The 17,739-nt window shown below is 41.2% G+C and overlaps 1 protein-coding gene across 1 annotated transcript in view; it reads left to right on the forward strand.

The window, feature by feature from the left end:
• The window catches only part of LOC117402235 (atypical kinase COQ8A, mitochondrial-like), a 55,140-nt gene extending 45,101 nt beyond the window's left edge, over window positions 1-10,039 (forward strand). Inside the window, exons 11-15 of the mRNA XM_034003180.3 lie at window positions 666-807; window positions 2,943-3,050; window positions 5,474-5,539; window positions 7,604-7,690; window positions 8,316-10,039. Of these exons, the coding sequence (XP_033859071.1) occupies window positions 666-807; window positions 2,943-3,050; window positions 5,474-5,539; window positions 7,604-7,690; window positions 8,316-8,609 (697 nt within the window). The 3' untranslated portion in view covers window positions 8,610-10,039. The remainder of the gene's footprint in view (window positions 1-665; window positions 808-2,942; window positions 3,051-5,473; window positions 5,540-7,603; window positions 7,691-8,315) is intronic.
• Window positions 10,040-17,739: the final 7,700 nt, after the last annotated feature.

Here is a 17,739-nt window from a genome sequence, read left to right on the forward strand (position 1 = left end):
GCCTAAGTTCTCTGCTTTTAATGTTTCAATAGTTTTGTACTCTGTTGGACTAGGGACTATTTTAAATCCAACTGTCATGTATTAAGAATATTTATTTTTTAGTGATGCTGGATTTCAGGACTGACATGAAGGCACAGATTTTATAAGCTTAAGTATAGCATGTCTGGAAAGATCACTGAAAGAAAACTTCCATTGCCTCGCTTCTGTCCTGGCACCTCAGGAATGATGACTTGACAACTGTAGGATCACATTCTGCAGTGTTTATAAAAAAAAAAAAAGCATTACTTTTACCTTTTGCTGTATCCTGTGTTGCCTGTTGTCACAACAATGTATATTTTTAAACAAAATCCCCAACTTGAAACACTGCACAGGTGCCCAGTTTTATTGATGGTAGGTGCTTCTGGAGATTATTAAAACCTAAAAGCACTGTTCATTCTTGCCATTGGAAAAAGTGAAATAGTTTTTACTTGATACTGTGGATTTTTGAGGTGGACGATTAGCTTGTAGGATAAATGACAAAATTGCAAAGATAACTGCTTAAACAGCACAGACCCACATTGTAAACCTGAGTGAGTAATTCAACAGGCTGTTGGCAGAATTTGAGTGCAAGAGAGTCTGGTACAATTGGGATAGTAAGGACTTAATGTTGGCTTGTGTCTTGTCAGGGAGTTGATGAAGGATCACCCTTTCTTCTATGTGCCGGCAGTCATCGATGAGCTGAGCAGTCAGCACATCCTCACCACAGAACTGGTACCCGGGTTCCCACTGGACAAGGCTGAGGATCTTAGTCAGGATCTCAAGAATGAGGTTAAGATTACTATTGATTTATGATTATTTCCAACGTTATTTTCTCCATTTGATGTGAATTACTCATACCATCAAAATGAAATGCTTGCAGTATAGGTCTGGAACTATTTGTTAATTTTAAATTGCAGTACAAATTAAACAGTACAATTTTGTGATGGTGTAATTTTTCTACTTGGATCTTAGTGGAGGTTGGTAGGGGGAAAATTTTTTTTTCCTGGAAACTTCTTCCATTTTAGCTACGCATAACAACTGTATTTAAGAGCTGATAAAATACCAGGTGAATTCTAAGATATTGACTTTAAAAATAACTGTATTTCAAACAGTATTCATCCAGATGTAAATTAATCTGCTATATTGCTGCACATTGTATCTGCCAACACCAGATTCTCGCCAAACTGCCACTTTATCTCTCTCCCTCCTGCAAGGATTCATTAAAACATGTTTTAATGCTGTTTATAAAATGGAATGTTTGGATGCTGCACGCTGATTGGCTGTTTTTGATTTTTTACCGTGCAGTTAAATAGTACAATGCACAGCGGAACGTACTTTTGCCAAAGCACAGTTCAATTAATAAATGATCAATACACAACATATTAAACTCACAATAAATACACATTGTTGTGAGAGGTCTTTTTAAAGTTTTAAAAAATGAGTGACATTCCTTTCATCACATTTGCTCTTTTCGTAGGCATGAGAGTAGACAAGTGGCTAGAATTACAAGAAGCAAAACCTCGGTTAGAAATAAAAAAAAAAAAAAAAAAGCAGCAAGAGACACCAAAGATGGCCACAACTTAGAAATCCAAGAAAATAAAAATGCTTGGGCAGCTGGTGTTTTTATTGATTGGATGAAACATAAAGAAATGGTAGTCGACTTAAACAGTTTGTCTTGAAAATGAAAACGGTCTTTATGAGAATCCTATGCTTCAGTGCGTAATGCGGCTGGTCAAGAGTACTCAATTTCTGCTTTGTTAGCCTCCATGCTGTTGTCAGTCACTCTTTAAACAGGGCTGACATAAACTGCAATAATAGCCTGTTAGTGTATTTTTGTATTCGCTTCTCCAGGTCAGCGGTAGTAATGTGTGGATAGTGAACTTTGTCTTTTGCCTCCTTTTCTGCATCATTTCATTGTCAACAAAAATACATGATTGGCATTTTTAAATGCTTGGTCGCTAACATTGCGGGTTATGTCAGCTCTGTTTACGGAGCGATTGAGACCAACATGGAGGCTTCATTAGTTTTAATTAATTACAATAACTTGAAGCGTTGAAAACCTGCAGTTTTTAATGTTTTTACGACAAATAGAACCTTGTTTGAGAGACTATTTTTTCTCCAAAGTGGAAGGAAATATATAATAAAATTGTTCGTTTTTTTGCAGCTTCGCTTTGAGCCTCCAACCCAACTACAGCCGTATGTTAATGCAACACAACGCATGCTCTATCGTGTGTTATCCCTTACTTAGTCTGCCTTATCTTTTGAGACATGTGTATGTACTTACTGTTGATACAGTGTGCCTAGTCCTGTGTCAATACATAGCCTTTGGAGATTTTGAGAAATGCTATTTAGCAATTGGGTATAGAAGATACCAGAACCAAATATATTGACTTGGGATAGCATTACTGGAGTTAGCCTAACATGGATTTGCAAGTTTTGATTGCCAATTTTTATACTGACCTTGGAAATGATGTTGGCAGTGCCAGTTGCTTTTAGGCTGCTGCATGGTAGGGGAATAAACTCTAGTCTTGAAAAGTAGAAAATGTAACACATGTATTTTGCTAGTACTGAATCTAGGAAAGAGGTTACAATGAGGAGTAAACAAGTCCCCTCGACTTGGTATACCAGGGCAGCATTCAACTACACAAACGTTTGCAAATGTGTGTTAGTCCAACACTACTGTACCTCATCAGTCTGTTACCCTATGTTTGCCACCAACAAACATTTGCAAACCTGTTTTGCCTTGTCTTGGTTTTTGCTTACCCTGTGCTTGGGCATTTATTGTGAGATTCAGTTCCACATGATGCTGGAGTTGATTGTGAAGCACCTCCTTTTTTCATGGTACAGAGATCTTTTAATGAAGATGTTTATATTATTGTGAGATGTTTATGTTTATCTTTTGGTTTTGTTTTCTAACTCTCAAGATCTGTGAAAACATCCTGATCCTTTGTTTGCGGGAGCTGTTTGAGTTCAGGTTCATGCAGACTGATCCTAACTGGTCTAACTTCTTCTATGATCCTCAGACACACAGGGTAGGTATTGCAACAGCAGCAGCTTCTTTCAAAACTAAAATAGTTCTAACCTTGCGTAAAGAAAATCTGAAGCAGAATTGCCAGCAATGCAACAAAATATTCTTCCAGCTTTACTGCATGCATCCCATCTGAACTCAAAACATTTCAATTTTTGTTTTTGGGTGTGAACATACATTTGACTTTTGAATTGTGATTTTTTTTTTTTTTTTAAATAAAGCACATTTTCCTATTTTGAACCAAGTAAATAACACACAATGCATGAAATCTAATAATGTAACAAAACTATAACCTTCAAAAAAATTCTTAATGCTTTAACCCTTAGCGGTCCATTTATTCAGCGCGTCAGGCGCGTCGGGTCCAATTTATTTTCACACGCGCAGTTTATTTTAGACGCACTGTTTTAAAAGTATTCTTTTCACAGTAAAACAGGTTTAAAAGGCACTGCATATCAACAGAACACTCAGTACTGCATCTCCAGCACCGCCCCACCCCTCGTTCGCTATATTTTTCAAATAACTCATAATAGTACATAACGATGTCATCTCTTGATCACTCATTTTATCACCAAACTCCTCAATAATGCGATCCAAGTCGTTATTTTATTACTATAACATCTAAAAAAGCTCTGCAAATGATATTCTTTGAGCGCTGGATGCGGAAGTAGCTATCTTGTTTGTTTATGTCCGTGTTATCTATGTGGTGTCGGGTATCAGTATTCATGATACACCCCTTTTTTTTCGGCTTCTCTCGGCCTCTATCGGTCTCACTCGGCAATTGAATGGTTTTCTCGGCTTTTTCTGGAGAAAAAACGACTAAAGACCTGTTTTTTGCGTCTTTTTGATGATGTTGGACAGGGTCCAACATTGGACCGGAAAGGGAAAATTGCGATGTCGGGCCAGGTCCAACCATAGGACCGCAAGGGGTTAACAATAGAACCGCCAGACTACCTAGAACCGCCACATAGGTCATTTTGACCCATACATTTTTAAACTGCTTCGATATGAAAGACAAGCTATCAGATACAACAAAAGTTTTATTCATGAACATCATATCAAACGTTTGGACCACAGAAAACACAGTATTTAAATGAAAAAATGAACATAAGGATTTATTTCCAAAATGAGCGCATATACAGCACGACTACAAAACATGAAAAACTATAATAAAAGAAACATTTCAAAAGAAACTGTTGTGTAAACGGGTATATGTACATCCAAAACTGTAAAGCCAAAACCTATTTTCTGAAATGGTAACATAAAAATGTAATATATATTACACTACTCCGGGCATGTAAGCCTATGCTGAATACGCCTCTGTACCTCAGCAGTGTTTTCCTGTAGCCTGTATTCTACTGTGTTTCTTCTTCCTATATTACTCTCTTTGTTTATTTGTTGTAGTTATTTATAATTTACACGTCTCATACTCTTGTAAGTCGCTCTGGATAAAGGCGTCGGCTAAGTACAATAATAATAATAATAATAATGTGCAGCTGGGGCGCAGCTGTCGCTATTCAGTTCTACTTGATCATTCAAAGAATGGTGTATCAAAAATAGCAACCAAAAAAGCACAATCCTCACAGATGTAAAGCAAAAAAGAAACTATAACTAAATTCCTGTTCAAAGCTGATGCATATAATGGACTACAAAAAATGTGTAAATGGTAGGGATGGGAATTGTAAATGTTTGAATGCCAAAGAAGTGGTTAAACGTTGAATAATATGCTAGACCTATAATAGGTCACGTGACAGACTTAACTAAACGCATTTTTTAATGTATTAATTTTAGTAATTTATCATCATACACAGTAGTCCGTCGCGTATCCTGCTGCTGTGGTGCCACAGTAAGTGCGGCTATTATAAAAAGGAATGGGTTTGGCAATTACCTCCATGTAGCTTTTCTAATTGGTGCAACAGAAAGATTGACACTGAGGCGGGTTTTATGCTCGGTTGATCTGGTACTTCATTGGTGCACTGTGTTTTCCACGATCATAGCAAATCTCTGTCTCGTTGCTCTCTGATAGGAGTAGTCAGTCTACAAACAAATGTAGACTATAATGCATGGGTCAAATTGACCCACGTGGCAGTTCTAGGTAGAACTGTTTATAACTTACTCATTTTTGCAATTCTGGCTATCAATCGCCATCAGAATATCTAATTCTTATTTAGGAAAAGTCAAAAAACTGACATACGCATACGATTCACAGCGGAAGAGTAATTAACATTTTAAATCCAAAATGGGTCAAATTGACCCGTGTGGCAATTCTAGTGATAAATTAAGATAGGGTTTTGAATTTCCTCTGGATAATTTTTAGATTTCCCCAGATCTCCTTTTTGTCCTCCTGTAATTTTGTGCCAAAATGTGTAAGAGTTATTGCAATGAATGTAGAATTAAACATGTGTCTCTCTTTGTGTTTAAATTATAAAGGTTGCCCTACTGGACTTTGGAGCTACAAGAGGATTTGATTTGGACTTTACTGATAACTACATAGAGGTGAGAACGCACACATAAATATAGCTTTGATAACTTTGCTGGGGGGTTGTTACATTTTTGTTTTGCTTAGTTGTTGCCTCCACAGCAAAAGTAGTACTAGAAACTAAATGTACCCGCAATTTGTCAAAGCATCGACTAGAGGGGAGGCATGCCTTGATTTAGTCTTTTCAAATAACGAAGACAGAATAACTAAAACAGATGTCGGAGAACCATTGGCAAACTCAGATCACAACATGGCTCATGCTTTTTAAAACCCCAAAAGACTAAAGCTAAGGCTTGCAATTTTAAAAGGCAGACTATGAAGGAATGAATAAGAGACTAACAGAAGTAGATTAGAGTAAAACAGAGAAAACATCCACAGATAAAGGATTGCTATTTTTTTTTTAAATGTAGCACTAGAGGTGCAAAACAATTGCATCCCAAAAGTTGACAAATCAAAATGTAAAACAAGGGACTCCCGAGTGGCGCATCCAGTAAAGGCGCTCCACGTGGAGTGCAGGATGCTCTCTATAGCCTGGACCTCGCGAGTTTGAGTCCAGGCTATTCCTTTGCCAACCGAGGACGGGAGCTTCCAGGGGGCAGCGCTCAATTGGCCGAGTGCCGCCCGGGGGGAGGGAGGGTTAGGTCGGCCAGGGTGTCCTCGGCTCACCGCGCACCAGTAAGCTGCCCGAGAGCTACGCCGGATGAGATCCTCCCAATTGTACTCGTAGAAAGGAAAGAAGTTATTTACAAACCGCTAACCAAGATCCTGCAACAGTCTCTTGAGACAGGGGTTGTACAGACAGACTGGAGAAATGCAAACATAATATCGATCCACAAAAAGGGAGACAAAACCAAACCAGGTAACTGCAGACCAATACGCCTGACATTGATTTGTATGTAAACTTATGGAAACTATAATAAGATCCAAAATGGAAAATGACTTATATGGTAACAGTATCCTGGGAGACAGTCAGCATGGTTTTAGGAAAGGGAGATCGGGTCTAACTAACCTGCTTGATTTTTTTGAGGATGCAACATCGATAATGGATATTTGCAAAGCATACGACATGGTTTATTTAGATTTTCAGAAAGCTTTTGACCAAGTCACGCATAAACAATTAATTCTCTAACTGAACGCAGTAGGGATTCAAGGAAATGCATGCACATGGATTAGGGAGTGGTTAACATGTAGAAAACAGAAAGTACTGATGTAGAGGAGAAACCTCAAAATGGAGCGAGGTAACCAGTGGTTACTCACAGGGATTAGTATTAGGTCCTCTGCTGTTCCTAATCTACATTAATGACTTTAGATTCTGGTATAATAAGCAAGCTTGTTAAATTTGCAGACGACACAAAAATAGGAGGAGTGGCAAACACAGTTGTAGCAGTAAAGGTTTTTCAAAATGACAGCATTCAGAACTGGACAGACATATGGCAAATTACATTTAATATAGAAAAGTGTAAGGTACTGCACGCAGGCAATAAAAATGGCCTCCTATAAATACCATATGGGAGATACTGAAAATTGAAGAAAGAATCTTTCTTTAAAAAAGGCAAACAAAATGCTTGGCTATATAATGAAAAGTGTTGAATTTAAATCAAGGGAAGTAATGTTAAAACTTTACAATGCATTAGTGCATTAACATTTTGTACCGATGAGGTGCACTCGTGGAAATCAGAATACAAAACGAGGCAATGATATTACGGCGGTTCTGAAAAGACTGAATAAACCAATCAGTGTGAGTTATCAGGTTACAAAAACAGTACTGTATCAGTTGTGAACGAATCGCTAGCGGTGCTAAAAAGGTGTTCTTTTAAGCAAACTGCCTGTTCCTTTTAGGTGGCGCATTTACAATGGGGAAAAATCTGTTTCACCACAAGGGTGTTCTCTTAGGTGAAGTGTTCTCTAGGAGGTGTTCCTATACGCGGTTACTACGGTACAAGTTAGCAGTTATCATTCAGATGCCAGACAGTTGTGAGGTGGCTGTTTCCACCTAATGGCACCAGGGAATGTAACAACTGAGCTCAAAGACAATTTTGATTTATGGTTCATAGTGATCATTATCATCTCAAATTTGTCAGGTTATCAAGGCAGCAGCTGATGGGAATCGAGAAGAGGTGCTGAAACGATCCATAGATATGAAATTTCTTACTGGGTATGAGTCAAAGGTAAGAAGACACTAGACAGAAGAACCCATACACACTTTCATTGTAGAAAATTGTAAAACCTTCCACAAGGAGTATATGTTTACACAGATATAAATAAATAAATAAATAAATAAATAAATAAATAAATAGAATAGATCTACATTTTAAAATTTAATTCAAAGTGAAAGATTCCAAACTATTTGTAAAGAGAAAATAATGGGATGCCACACGACTGGACTTTGCTCCTGCATTTCCCAGGTGCCACTACCTGGCTGAGGGGTGAAGAGTAGATTATTCAACATCACTATTCGATTGTTGAGCTCTCTGCATGACTGCCAGCCTTGGTAGAAATAAATACTAGTCTAAATTGTTACAACCAAGCAGAGTGGGAATACTGCCAGACTCCTCGCTACATCACCAATACACTATGCCATCCCGATCTCGGATGGCAAGCATGTGTAACCCTGATCAGTTCACTGGATGGCAGACCTCCATAGAAAAGCAGGAGCTGCAGAAAGTGGGTGGCAATAATGACTAAATACCAGCGCCCCTCAGAGTTAATTCTTAAATAGTACTAGAATGGTGTATTTTTTAAAGCTCTGTTGTATGTGATGTAACCACAGGATTTCATGCTTTACTATGATAGGCGATGGAGAATGCCCATGTTGATGCTGTGATGATCCTGGGGGAGGCTTTTGCATCTGAGGAGCCCTTCAATTTTGGCTCCCAAGGCACCACCCAGCGCATCCACAACCTGATCCCTGTGATGTTGAAGGAGAGGTTGTCTCCCCCCCCAGAGGAGACTTACTCCCTGCACCGCAAAATGGGCGGCTCCTTTCTCATCTGCTCCAAGCTCAATGCTCAACTGTGTTGCAAGCACATGTTCCAAGAGGCTTACACCAAGTACTGGAGTGGAAGGAAAGACGGACCAAACAAGTGATAAGATAAACTGCAGGCATGTTGTTTTTAAAGCCCTGCTTCGACTGTCAATTGAAATAAACACACTTTTTTTTTTTTTTTTTTTTTTTTATTTGGTTTTCAATTTTCTAATCTTAATTAATTTTTAATTAATTTAATTAAGAAGTAATACCCTTGACAACCAAATTCATGCATATGTATGTCCAGCAAGCCCCATTAAACAACCACCCCCTTTTTTGTAAATTTGAAAGCTATACTTAAAGGAGAAAAACACATCAAATAAATTGATCCATAAACAATATTAAATGCATATAAACTTAATGGTTATTTAAAGTTTGGTTATTTTATGTAACGCAGTGTTTAACATTAATTGAATGGAATGGTAAATCCCTGCAATAATGCCACCCGGCTTCTCTGTAATGCTGCAATGGATGGATTACGATATCTCATTCCGAGCACATTACTCACCTTTTGGGAGGAGAAAATTAATAGGCTACCTCCATGTATGAGAAATAAAATTAATAACATTTATTTCCAATGTAAAAATGTGTAAAATTATCACTATATACACATCCCTGTTGAACTGCACATGTGGGGACATGTTTAATGGATGCAAAAAATATTAATAAGTTATGCATCCATTTCAGCTGGTAAATATCTAGGCAAATCAGTTGGACTTTTACTGCATGGAGTGGCATACGCACATGAATACATATTTTTTTAAAAAATAAATAAATAAAGTGATGTTTTTCTATTGAATTAATCCTCTCGTACAAATAAATGTATTATATGGAGTAAAAATAGTAAATTGAATCTGTGTCTTGCAAGTCCTGTAGATGTGATACAGTTTATTCACATTGGAGGCTGAGCTTAGACTAGCTGTTTGCAACTTGGATGCACTGCAGTTACGTTTGCGTGACCTGTACCTGTTCACCCGTTCTATTACACCACTACTTGCATGGGGTGATCGGCAAGTCCTTTATAAGAATTATTTGGGGTTTGGTGTTGTGTGGTGTGTTTTTTTCTTTTTTTTTTTTTTTTTTTTTTTTTTTTTTTGGGGTACTAGTGTTCGCAACTTTTTTTTCTTTTTGATATCCTGAAACCTTTCATAGCTGCTTTAACCAAGACTTACTGTGACCAGGCTTCTAAAGCCTTACAGCTGTTTTCCTGGTAGCGATGTATTTGATGTTTTAAAGCTACTTTTCAGGTTTGTATTAAATGTATGTTTCATTATCAAGTCCCTTAATGTTATTGAACTGCTGAATAAGATTTGTAGGCTGTGTGTGTGTTTTTTTTTTTTTTGATTAAAAGGGAAATATGATAGCCTTGATATGATTTGGTTGGTCTTTTACATAAGGATTTTTTATATATATATAGATACTTTGAATACAGTATATGCCAATAAATGTGTATCATCAGGGATCCAAGAGATTAAAAATAACCGTCCTTTTATGACTGGTATATGACTTGATTATTTTTTTTTCCCCACTAACACCAAGGTCCCTGTTGTATAATAGGTTTGAGCAAATATTACTAAAATAATACGGAGGTATTAACGTGTTCAGATTCAATGACTAGCGGTCAGATTGGCAAGTGAAATATACTGTAGTCTTCGCTATAATTACAGTGGTAATTTTGATGTGCTTTTTTTGTCTTAAGCCATCAAATCTATGGTACTTGCAAAATGAATGTAAGTGTAAGAGTGTCAGTTGAATACAAGAAGTAATTTTAAGTTAACCAGCCTTTTCTTGTACTATTTACAACATGAAATGTATTGAGTATAGTATGTATAATGAGTTTGGGGTTTTATTCCTAAAAACAAACTTGCATCCACATTTCACTTCACAGCTAGATGGGTCTTTGGAAATATTGAAAAAAGAGAGAGGGTTGTAGTGTACACAGTTGATTGGTTAATAAACATACATAGTGCAGTATCTCATGCCAAAGCAAACCTAGTTGTCAGTTCAGATTTTCCTTGCAACTTGCATAATATATCCGGATGATCAACCTGTAAACCTGCAAGGTTTCAATCCAGATCGATATTTGGTTGGAACTGACAAACATTGGCCTTTCATATAACTGAGATATACGTACTGCTAAATTTGTTCCCCCACTAGGAAGAGCATGACATCTAAACACGCACTCCATGGAGTCTGCTGTTCTCTAAACACGCACTCCATGGAGTCTGCTGTTCTCTAAACACGCACTCCATGGAGTCTGCTGTTCTCTAAACACGCACTCCATGGAGTCTGCTGTTCTCTAAACACGCACTCCATTGAGTCTGCTGTTCTCTAAACACGCACTCCATGGAGTCTGCTGTTCTCTAAACACGCACTCCATGGAGTCTGCTGTTCTCTAAACACGCACTCCATGGAGTCTGCTGTTCTCTAAACACGCACTCCATGGAGTCTGCTGTTCCCTTGCTCAGGTAGGTACAGATTCTGTAATGCATCATGAATTGTTGTTCAGCTCCAGCATTTGCCATGCAACTGTAATCCTGACCCTCTTACTGTACATATCACTTGTTCAGTATTTTTTTTAAAGGAAAAGTTGCACATTTAATGACTGGGGTGTCTGCATTAAAATGCAGAAATTCTTTTGGTACATTTTTACTTGGGAGGTGGATTTTGTTTGTTTTCCGTAGGGTTTTGGGAGTAAATAAATTGTTGTAAAAAAAAAAAAAAAAAAAAAAAAAAAAAAACTTTTAAAATGAAATGTTTCTAGATTAAAGTATATTTTTTAAATCAAAATAGAAAAGATTGTATTGTAAGTAATGGATTTTTGTGTAAATGCCCTAAAATCTGATTAAAATAAAATACTTGTGGTGAAAAAATTGTATATGTAAGACTGTGTGTGCAAGACCAGCTAAGCCAGTGGTCTTCAAAACTCTTGTGCCCACAAGACCAGTGTTATGCAGCTAATAATCTGGAATACTGCAATACGAATGTATTGGTTGGGAAACTACTATAAAGTCGTTAGTCTACCACTGTGTACTCTCAATCTCCTCTTTTGTGCCATTTGTTTATTTATTTATTTACTTATTTACATTTTGGAATAAGTAGTCAGTCCCAAGAAAGATGAGGATCAGCAGACCCAGGGTTGCAGAAACTTATGTCGATTTTATAATACGTTATACCTAGAACTACCGGAGCTGTTTGGTTTGGTTTAGTGCACGTGATCGAGTTTCTGAACTTGAAAAACGGGGTAAAATCAATTTACTTAAAAAAAAAAAAAAAAAAAAAAAAAAAAAAAGGTTCTTAATTTAGCTGGCAATGAACACAAAGGACACCACGGATCCTCTCCTACCCATAGATTAAGGTTCTGTGGTGATGGTAGAACATCATATGTTTTCCTGATGAGGAAACTGATCCTGCTCTGTTCCACTGTCCATAGATCTTGCCAGCCAATCTTGCGCCATTCCACACTCTCCCATGTAGTCCATTCTCCCTGCTTGGCCTGGGAAACTGCCTTTACACACCTCTTCCTCTCCTGCTTTTGCACCACGTTCACTACCAGCTTCCTCCATTAAGCTGGGGCAGCTTTGTGCCATATAGAAGGAGCTGAACTCATACCAAGGCCTCCTCTTGCATGCTGTACTTGCCCCATGATATCACTGATACGAAAGGCAGCCTTTGCATCTTCCACAGCTTCCTTTGCTGCCCACTCCCAGTTTTCAACACAGGTGCTGCCTCCCTCACACATTCGTCGTGTGACTCTACCAATGTCATTTCCAATCGAACCTTGGCGCACTTAACCCTTTGCGGTCCTATGTCGGACCTGGTCCGATATTGCAATTTTCCCTTTCCGGTCCAATATCGGACCCTGTCTGACATCAAAAAGACGTAAAAAAACAGGTCTCTAGTCGTTTTTTCTCCGGAAAACCATTCAATGGCCGAGTGAGAACCATTCAGTGGCTGAGAAATACACTTAGCCCCGGCACCACAGAGATAGCTGCATCCAGCGCTCAAAGAATATCACAGACATTTGCAGAGCTTTTTGAGATGTTATAGTAATAAAATAATGACTTGGATGACATTATTGAGGAGTTTGGCGAGATGATTTATCGGTATGCACTACTATGAAGAGGTATTTGAAAAATACAGCGAACAAGGGGTGGGGTGGGGCTGGAGATGCAGTACTTAGTGTCCTGTTGATATGCAGTGCCTTTTAAACTTGTTTTACTGTGAAAAAAATACTTTTAAACACCGTGTCTAAAATAAACTGCACGTGTGAAAATAAATTGGCCCTGATGCGCCTGAGACGCACTGAATAAATGGACCGCAAAGGGTTAAGCTCCTCGGTTAGAGCTGAGACCAGCAGCTGCAGTGTTCCTTTACCATATAGTCCCACTCTGCTGAGCCAGCATGGAACTCCTAACCATTTCCTGACGTATGAACTGATTAACACTTCCAGCTTCTCTACTGTTGTCAAGGAAACCTCAGAAACAGCGAGTGGCCACAGAAGTCTTGGCAGTAGACCAAACTGAAAGCACCAGAGTTTGCCCGGTAAAGCGCTGCTGTCTATGCTCTTCAACTCATGCACTGCTTATTGTCTCACTTCTCCCACACAAACTGTGTCCTTTAGGTCCCCATCATACGATCTCCCAAGGCTTTTCACAGGCTTTTCAGACACTGTTGGTACCTCCTCGCCGTTTAATGTAGAACCTCTTATCCACTACTTTACCTTTAAATTATAGAGATGCTCCTTGACTAAGTGGGCTTGAATTGCATTGAAATGCCCATTCAGTGTTATTGATTAGTTTGCCCAATAAACTGATTTAGTGCAGGCTACTGTTGTAGTCATGATTGTCATGTCATCCATGTATGCTCTAATTCGTGGCACTCACATTCTGGAAGCCAACCGTTCAATGAAGCAGTTCTTCAATAGGTAAGCTGACAATTTATGTGCAACAATGCAGAAGAAAATCTTGCCTTCCCTGTTTAACAGGGAAATAGGATGAAACTGACCGATTTACTCGTAGAATCTTTTTCTTTGGGTATAAAGACCCCACCTGCTCGGTGCCATGCTCTTGGAACAACCTGTTTTCCCATGCCACTTTCATCAGTTTCCACAGGATTTGTAGAACACCAGGGGCACTCTTGTACACTGTAAAGGTAACCAGAGACAGATAGGTAAGTGATCCTGCTTCAAGTGATTTACATTAGCTATATTTAAGTAACATTATAAAGGTGGTGTTTCAATTAAGTGATCTAGTGTTTGATTAGTACCAGGTGAGTGTGGTTAAATTGAATAGAGGTTGATTTTCAATTTGATTGGTTTCCACACAGCTTTTATCCACCTAGTTGTTATATCATGCGCCAGCACGAAGCGGCAGCCAACCGAAGAGCCTCACAACAAAAGAGCCAAGAGTCTAGCTGCGGGAGTCCAGCGAGGGGAGGCCTGCACAGAGAGGCTGTTGGAAAAGATCAGAACCTAGCAGCGCTCTGGAAGACGCCATCTACTAGTCAGGTCTGTACCCCCCCCCCCCCCCCCCCCCCCCCCCACCGCTCCCACTCCCACTGCCTATTTGTCTCGCCTGTCCTGCTATGACTGTCTGTCACATCCCTGTTATTCTCTCCTCTCACTCTCGTCCTCTGCCCTCTCTCTGCTGCTGCTCCTCCAACCCCTCAAACCTCATCCCTCTGCCTCTCCCCCCCTCTCCCCCTCTCCCCCCTCGCACTCTCTCTGGTGCACTCTGGAACTGTCACTCTTCTGCTAACAAAGCTGATTTCATCTCTGCCCTGCCTTTGCCTCCCATCTCTCTCTCGATTTCCTGCTCTCACTGAAACCTGTCTGTCCCCTGATAATACTGCCGCCCTGTCCTCTCTCTACGTCCTGTCCCATACTCCACATCTCACTGGACGGTGGGGTGGGACTGGTCTTCTCCTCTCTCCTTCCTTACTCTTTTCTGTCCCCTCCGACCTCTCCTCACTCTCTGTTAACACCTTTGAATTTCATGCTGTCCAACTAACCTCTCCCTGTCAACTCCTTCTAATTGTACTGTACAGTCCCCCTGGACCTCTCGCTCACTTTCTCGATGAACTCGACTATCTACTCTCCTCCCTCCCCTCTCTGTCTACCCCAACTGTCCTATTAGGTGATTTCAATATCCATCTCTCCAACCCCAGCCACTCTGCCGGATTCCTCCCTCTCCTTCACTCCTTCAACTTCTCTCTCTCTCTCTCTCTCTCTCTCTCTCTCTCTCTCTCTCTCTCTCCATCCCCTCCTACCCACAAAGCTGGCCGTCAACTGGACCTCACCTTCTCCAGAGCCTGCAGCCCCTCCACCCTCTCTGTCACCCCCCTGGACCTCTCTAATCACTATTTCATCTCTTTATCTCTGTCTCTCCCATCTCTCCCTGCTCCTCCTACCCCCACTGTTACCTTTTGCCGTAACCTCCACTCTCTCTCCCCCTCTGTCCTTGCCTCCACTGCTGTCTCACCTCCCTCCTATCGACTCCTTCTCCCAACTGTCTGTAGACTCTGCTACCTCCACCCTCTTCTCCTCCCTCACCTCCTCCCTCGACTCCCTCTGTGCCCTCCCCAACCCTGGCTCTCCTCTGTGCTCCGCTCAGCAAGAACCACACTGCGATCTGCTGAAAAGAAATGGAAGAGAACCAAACTCCCCTGCTGCCCTAGACCTCTACCGCTCCCTCCTCCTCTCCTCCTTCTCCTCTGCTAAATGTTCTTATTTCAAATCTATATTCCAAGCTTCCACTAAGATATCTCAGATATCCCCAAACTCTTTAACACCTCTCCCTTCCCCCCACCCCCTCCTGCTCCAACCCCTACACCAACTGCATCCCCTACTAACTCACCCTCCTTCTCCACCTTCTCTCCCCTCTCAGACACTGACCTCGCCTCCCTGCTCCAGGGCCACAAACCCACCACGTGTGCCCTGGACCTCCTCCCCACTCACCTCTTTCAAGCTGCTGCTCCTGCTCAACTTCCCTTCTCAACACCTCTCTCCTTTCTGGTCTCTCTCCCTCTGCCTTCAAACAAGTCTCTATCACTCCCCTTCTCAAAAAACCTACCCTCGACCCCAACTCCCTCCAGAGCTACCGTCCTGTCTCCTTCCTACCCTTCCTCTCCAAAACCCTAGAGCGGACTGTACACCGCCAGCTCTCTGCTTTCCTGTCCAACCACTCTCTGCTCGACCCTCTCCAATCTGGCTTCCGCGCTGCTCACTCCACTGAAACCACCCTCCTGTCTGTCACTAACTCGCTAAACTCTGCCCGAGCTGTCTCTCTCTCCTCTGTCCTAATTCTCCTCGACCTCTCTGCTGCCTTTGACACTGTCGATCACTCTATTCTACTATCCTCTCTCGCTGACCTGGGAATCTCTGGCACTGCTCTGGCCTGGTTCTCCTCCTACCTCTCCAACCACACTTACCAGGTTACCTGGCGTGGAGCAACCTCCACACCTCGCCCTCTCTCAACAGGAGTCCCCCCAAGGGTCAGTCTTGTGTCCTCTCCTGTTCTGTCTCTACACCTGCTCCCTGGGCCCTCTCATCGCATCCTGTGGTTTCTCGTACCATTTCTAGGCTGATGTTCAGATTTTCCTCTTCTCCCCCCCCCCCCCCCACCTCTGACTCCACCATCCCCTCCTGTATCTCTACCTGTCTGTCTGCTATCTCCTCCTGGATGCACTTGCATCACCGCAAACTCAACCTCTCTAAATCTGACCTCCTTTTCTTTCCCTTTCCCTCCCCCTCCTCTGATCTCTCTATCTCCATTCCTTTGGAATCTACCACACTCTCTCCCTCCTCCTCAGCTAAGAACATCAGTCACCCTGGACCTCTGCCTCTCGCATTCCCAGCACATCTCCACTCTGGCACGCACTTGCCGATTTTCTTCCTGAGCAACATACGAAGAATCCGACTCTTCATCACCAACTACGCAACCCAGCTCCTTGTCCAGGCTCTGGTACTCTCCCGCCTAAACTACTGCAACTCCCTCCTGGCTGGCCTCCCTGCGTCCACCACCCATCTGCTCCAGCTCATCCAGAACTCCGCTGCTCGCCTGGTGTTCTCTCTGCCTCGCTTCTCCCATGCAACTCCACTGCTCCGCTCACTCCTACAGATGCCTTGACCAGACTGCACAGCTCGACCCACACCCACTCGACCTCTCCGCTTCCTCCTGCAATAGAAGACTGACTGTACCTCCTCTACGCTCCCCTGCCTCCAGAGCCCGCTCCTTCTCCACCCTCGCCCCGCAATGGTGGAATGACCTTCCTACAGATGTCAGGACTGCCCAGTCCCTGACCACCTTCCGATGCCTCCTCAAGACTCACCTCTTCAGACAGCACCTGTAGAACTCTTTTTCCCTCTGGACACTTTATCACTCTTCCTTAATGCGTTTAACTTGCACTTATCTGCTCCCTATTTTACTGCATTTATTCCTGTACTTTACAGAGTACTGTATTGTAATCTGCTATAAGTGTTATTCAATCTGTAGTATTTTGCATTTAATCGTATCCTGATGTAACTGTCACTGACACTATTATCTGCTCCGATACTGAATCGTAATTTGTCATATACTTGTACTTAATAGAACTGAAGTCATTGTATTTTATCTTGCTCTTAATTGTATTAATACTTGTACTGTGATTCTTGAAATGTATTTTTTGTTTTTGACTGTAAGTCGCCCTGGGTAAGGGCATATGCTAAAAAATATATAATAATAATAACAATATGGAACTCCATTAGGCCCTGGAGATGCAGCAGTGTGGAGTAATGATTAGGGCTCTGGACTCTTGACCAGAGGGTTGTGGGTTCAATCCCAAGTGGGGGACGCTGCTGCTGTACCCTTGAGCAAGGTACTTTATCTAGATTGCTCTAGTAAAAACCCAACTGTATAAATGGGTAATTGTATGTAAAAATAATGTGGTATCTTGTAACAGTCTGCTAAGAAATAATAATATTAATAATGATGCCCTTGCTTTTTTCACAGCTTGCTCTACTTCTTTCTACTTAGGTGCACAGTCCTCCATTTGATATTCTGGTGGATTGATAGGTGGTATCTGAAGGAATCGACATAGGCTCCTGCCTTTTTGAATCTGTGTGTTTCCTCGTGATATCTCTCCAGCTCAGACTTAGTTGCTTTTATTATGCTATTTTTCTCCCTGGTGAATAACTTTGCAAATTTGAATGGG

Source organism: Acipenser ruthenus, chromosome 5, assembly GCF_902713425.1.
Source record: "Acipenser ruthenus chromosome 5, fAciRut3.2 maternal haplotype, whole genome shotgun sequence".
Taxonomy (NCBI): domain Eukaryota; kingdom Metazoa; phylum Chordata; class Actinopteri; order Acipenseriformes; family Acipenseridae; genus Acipenser; species Acipenser ruthenus.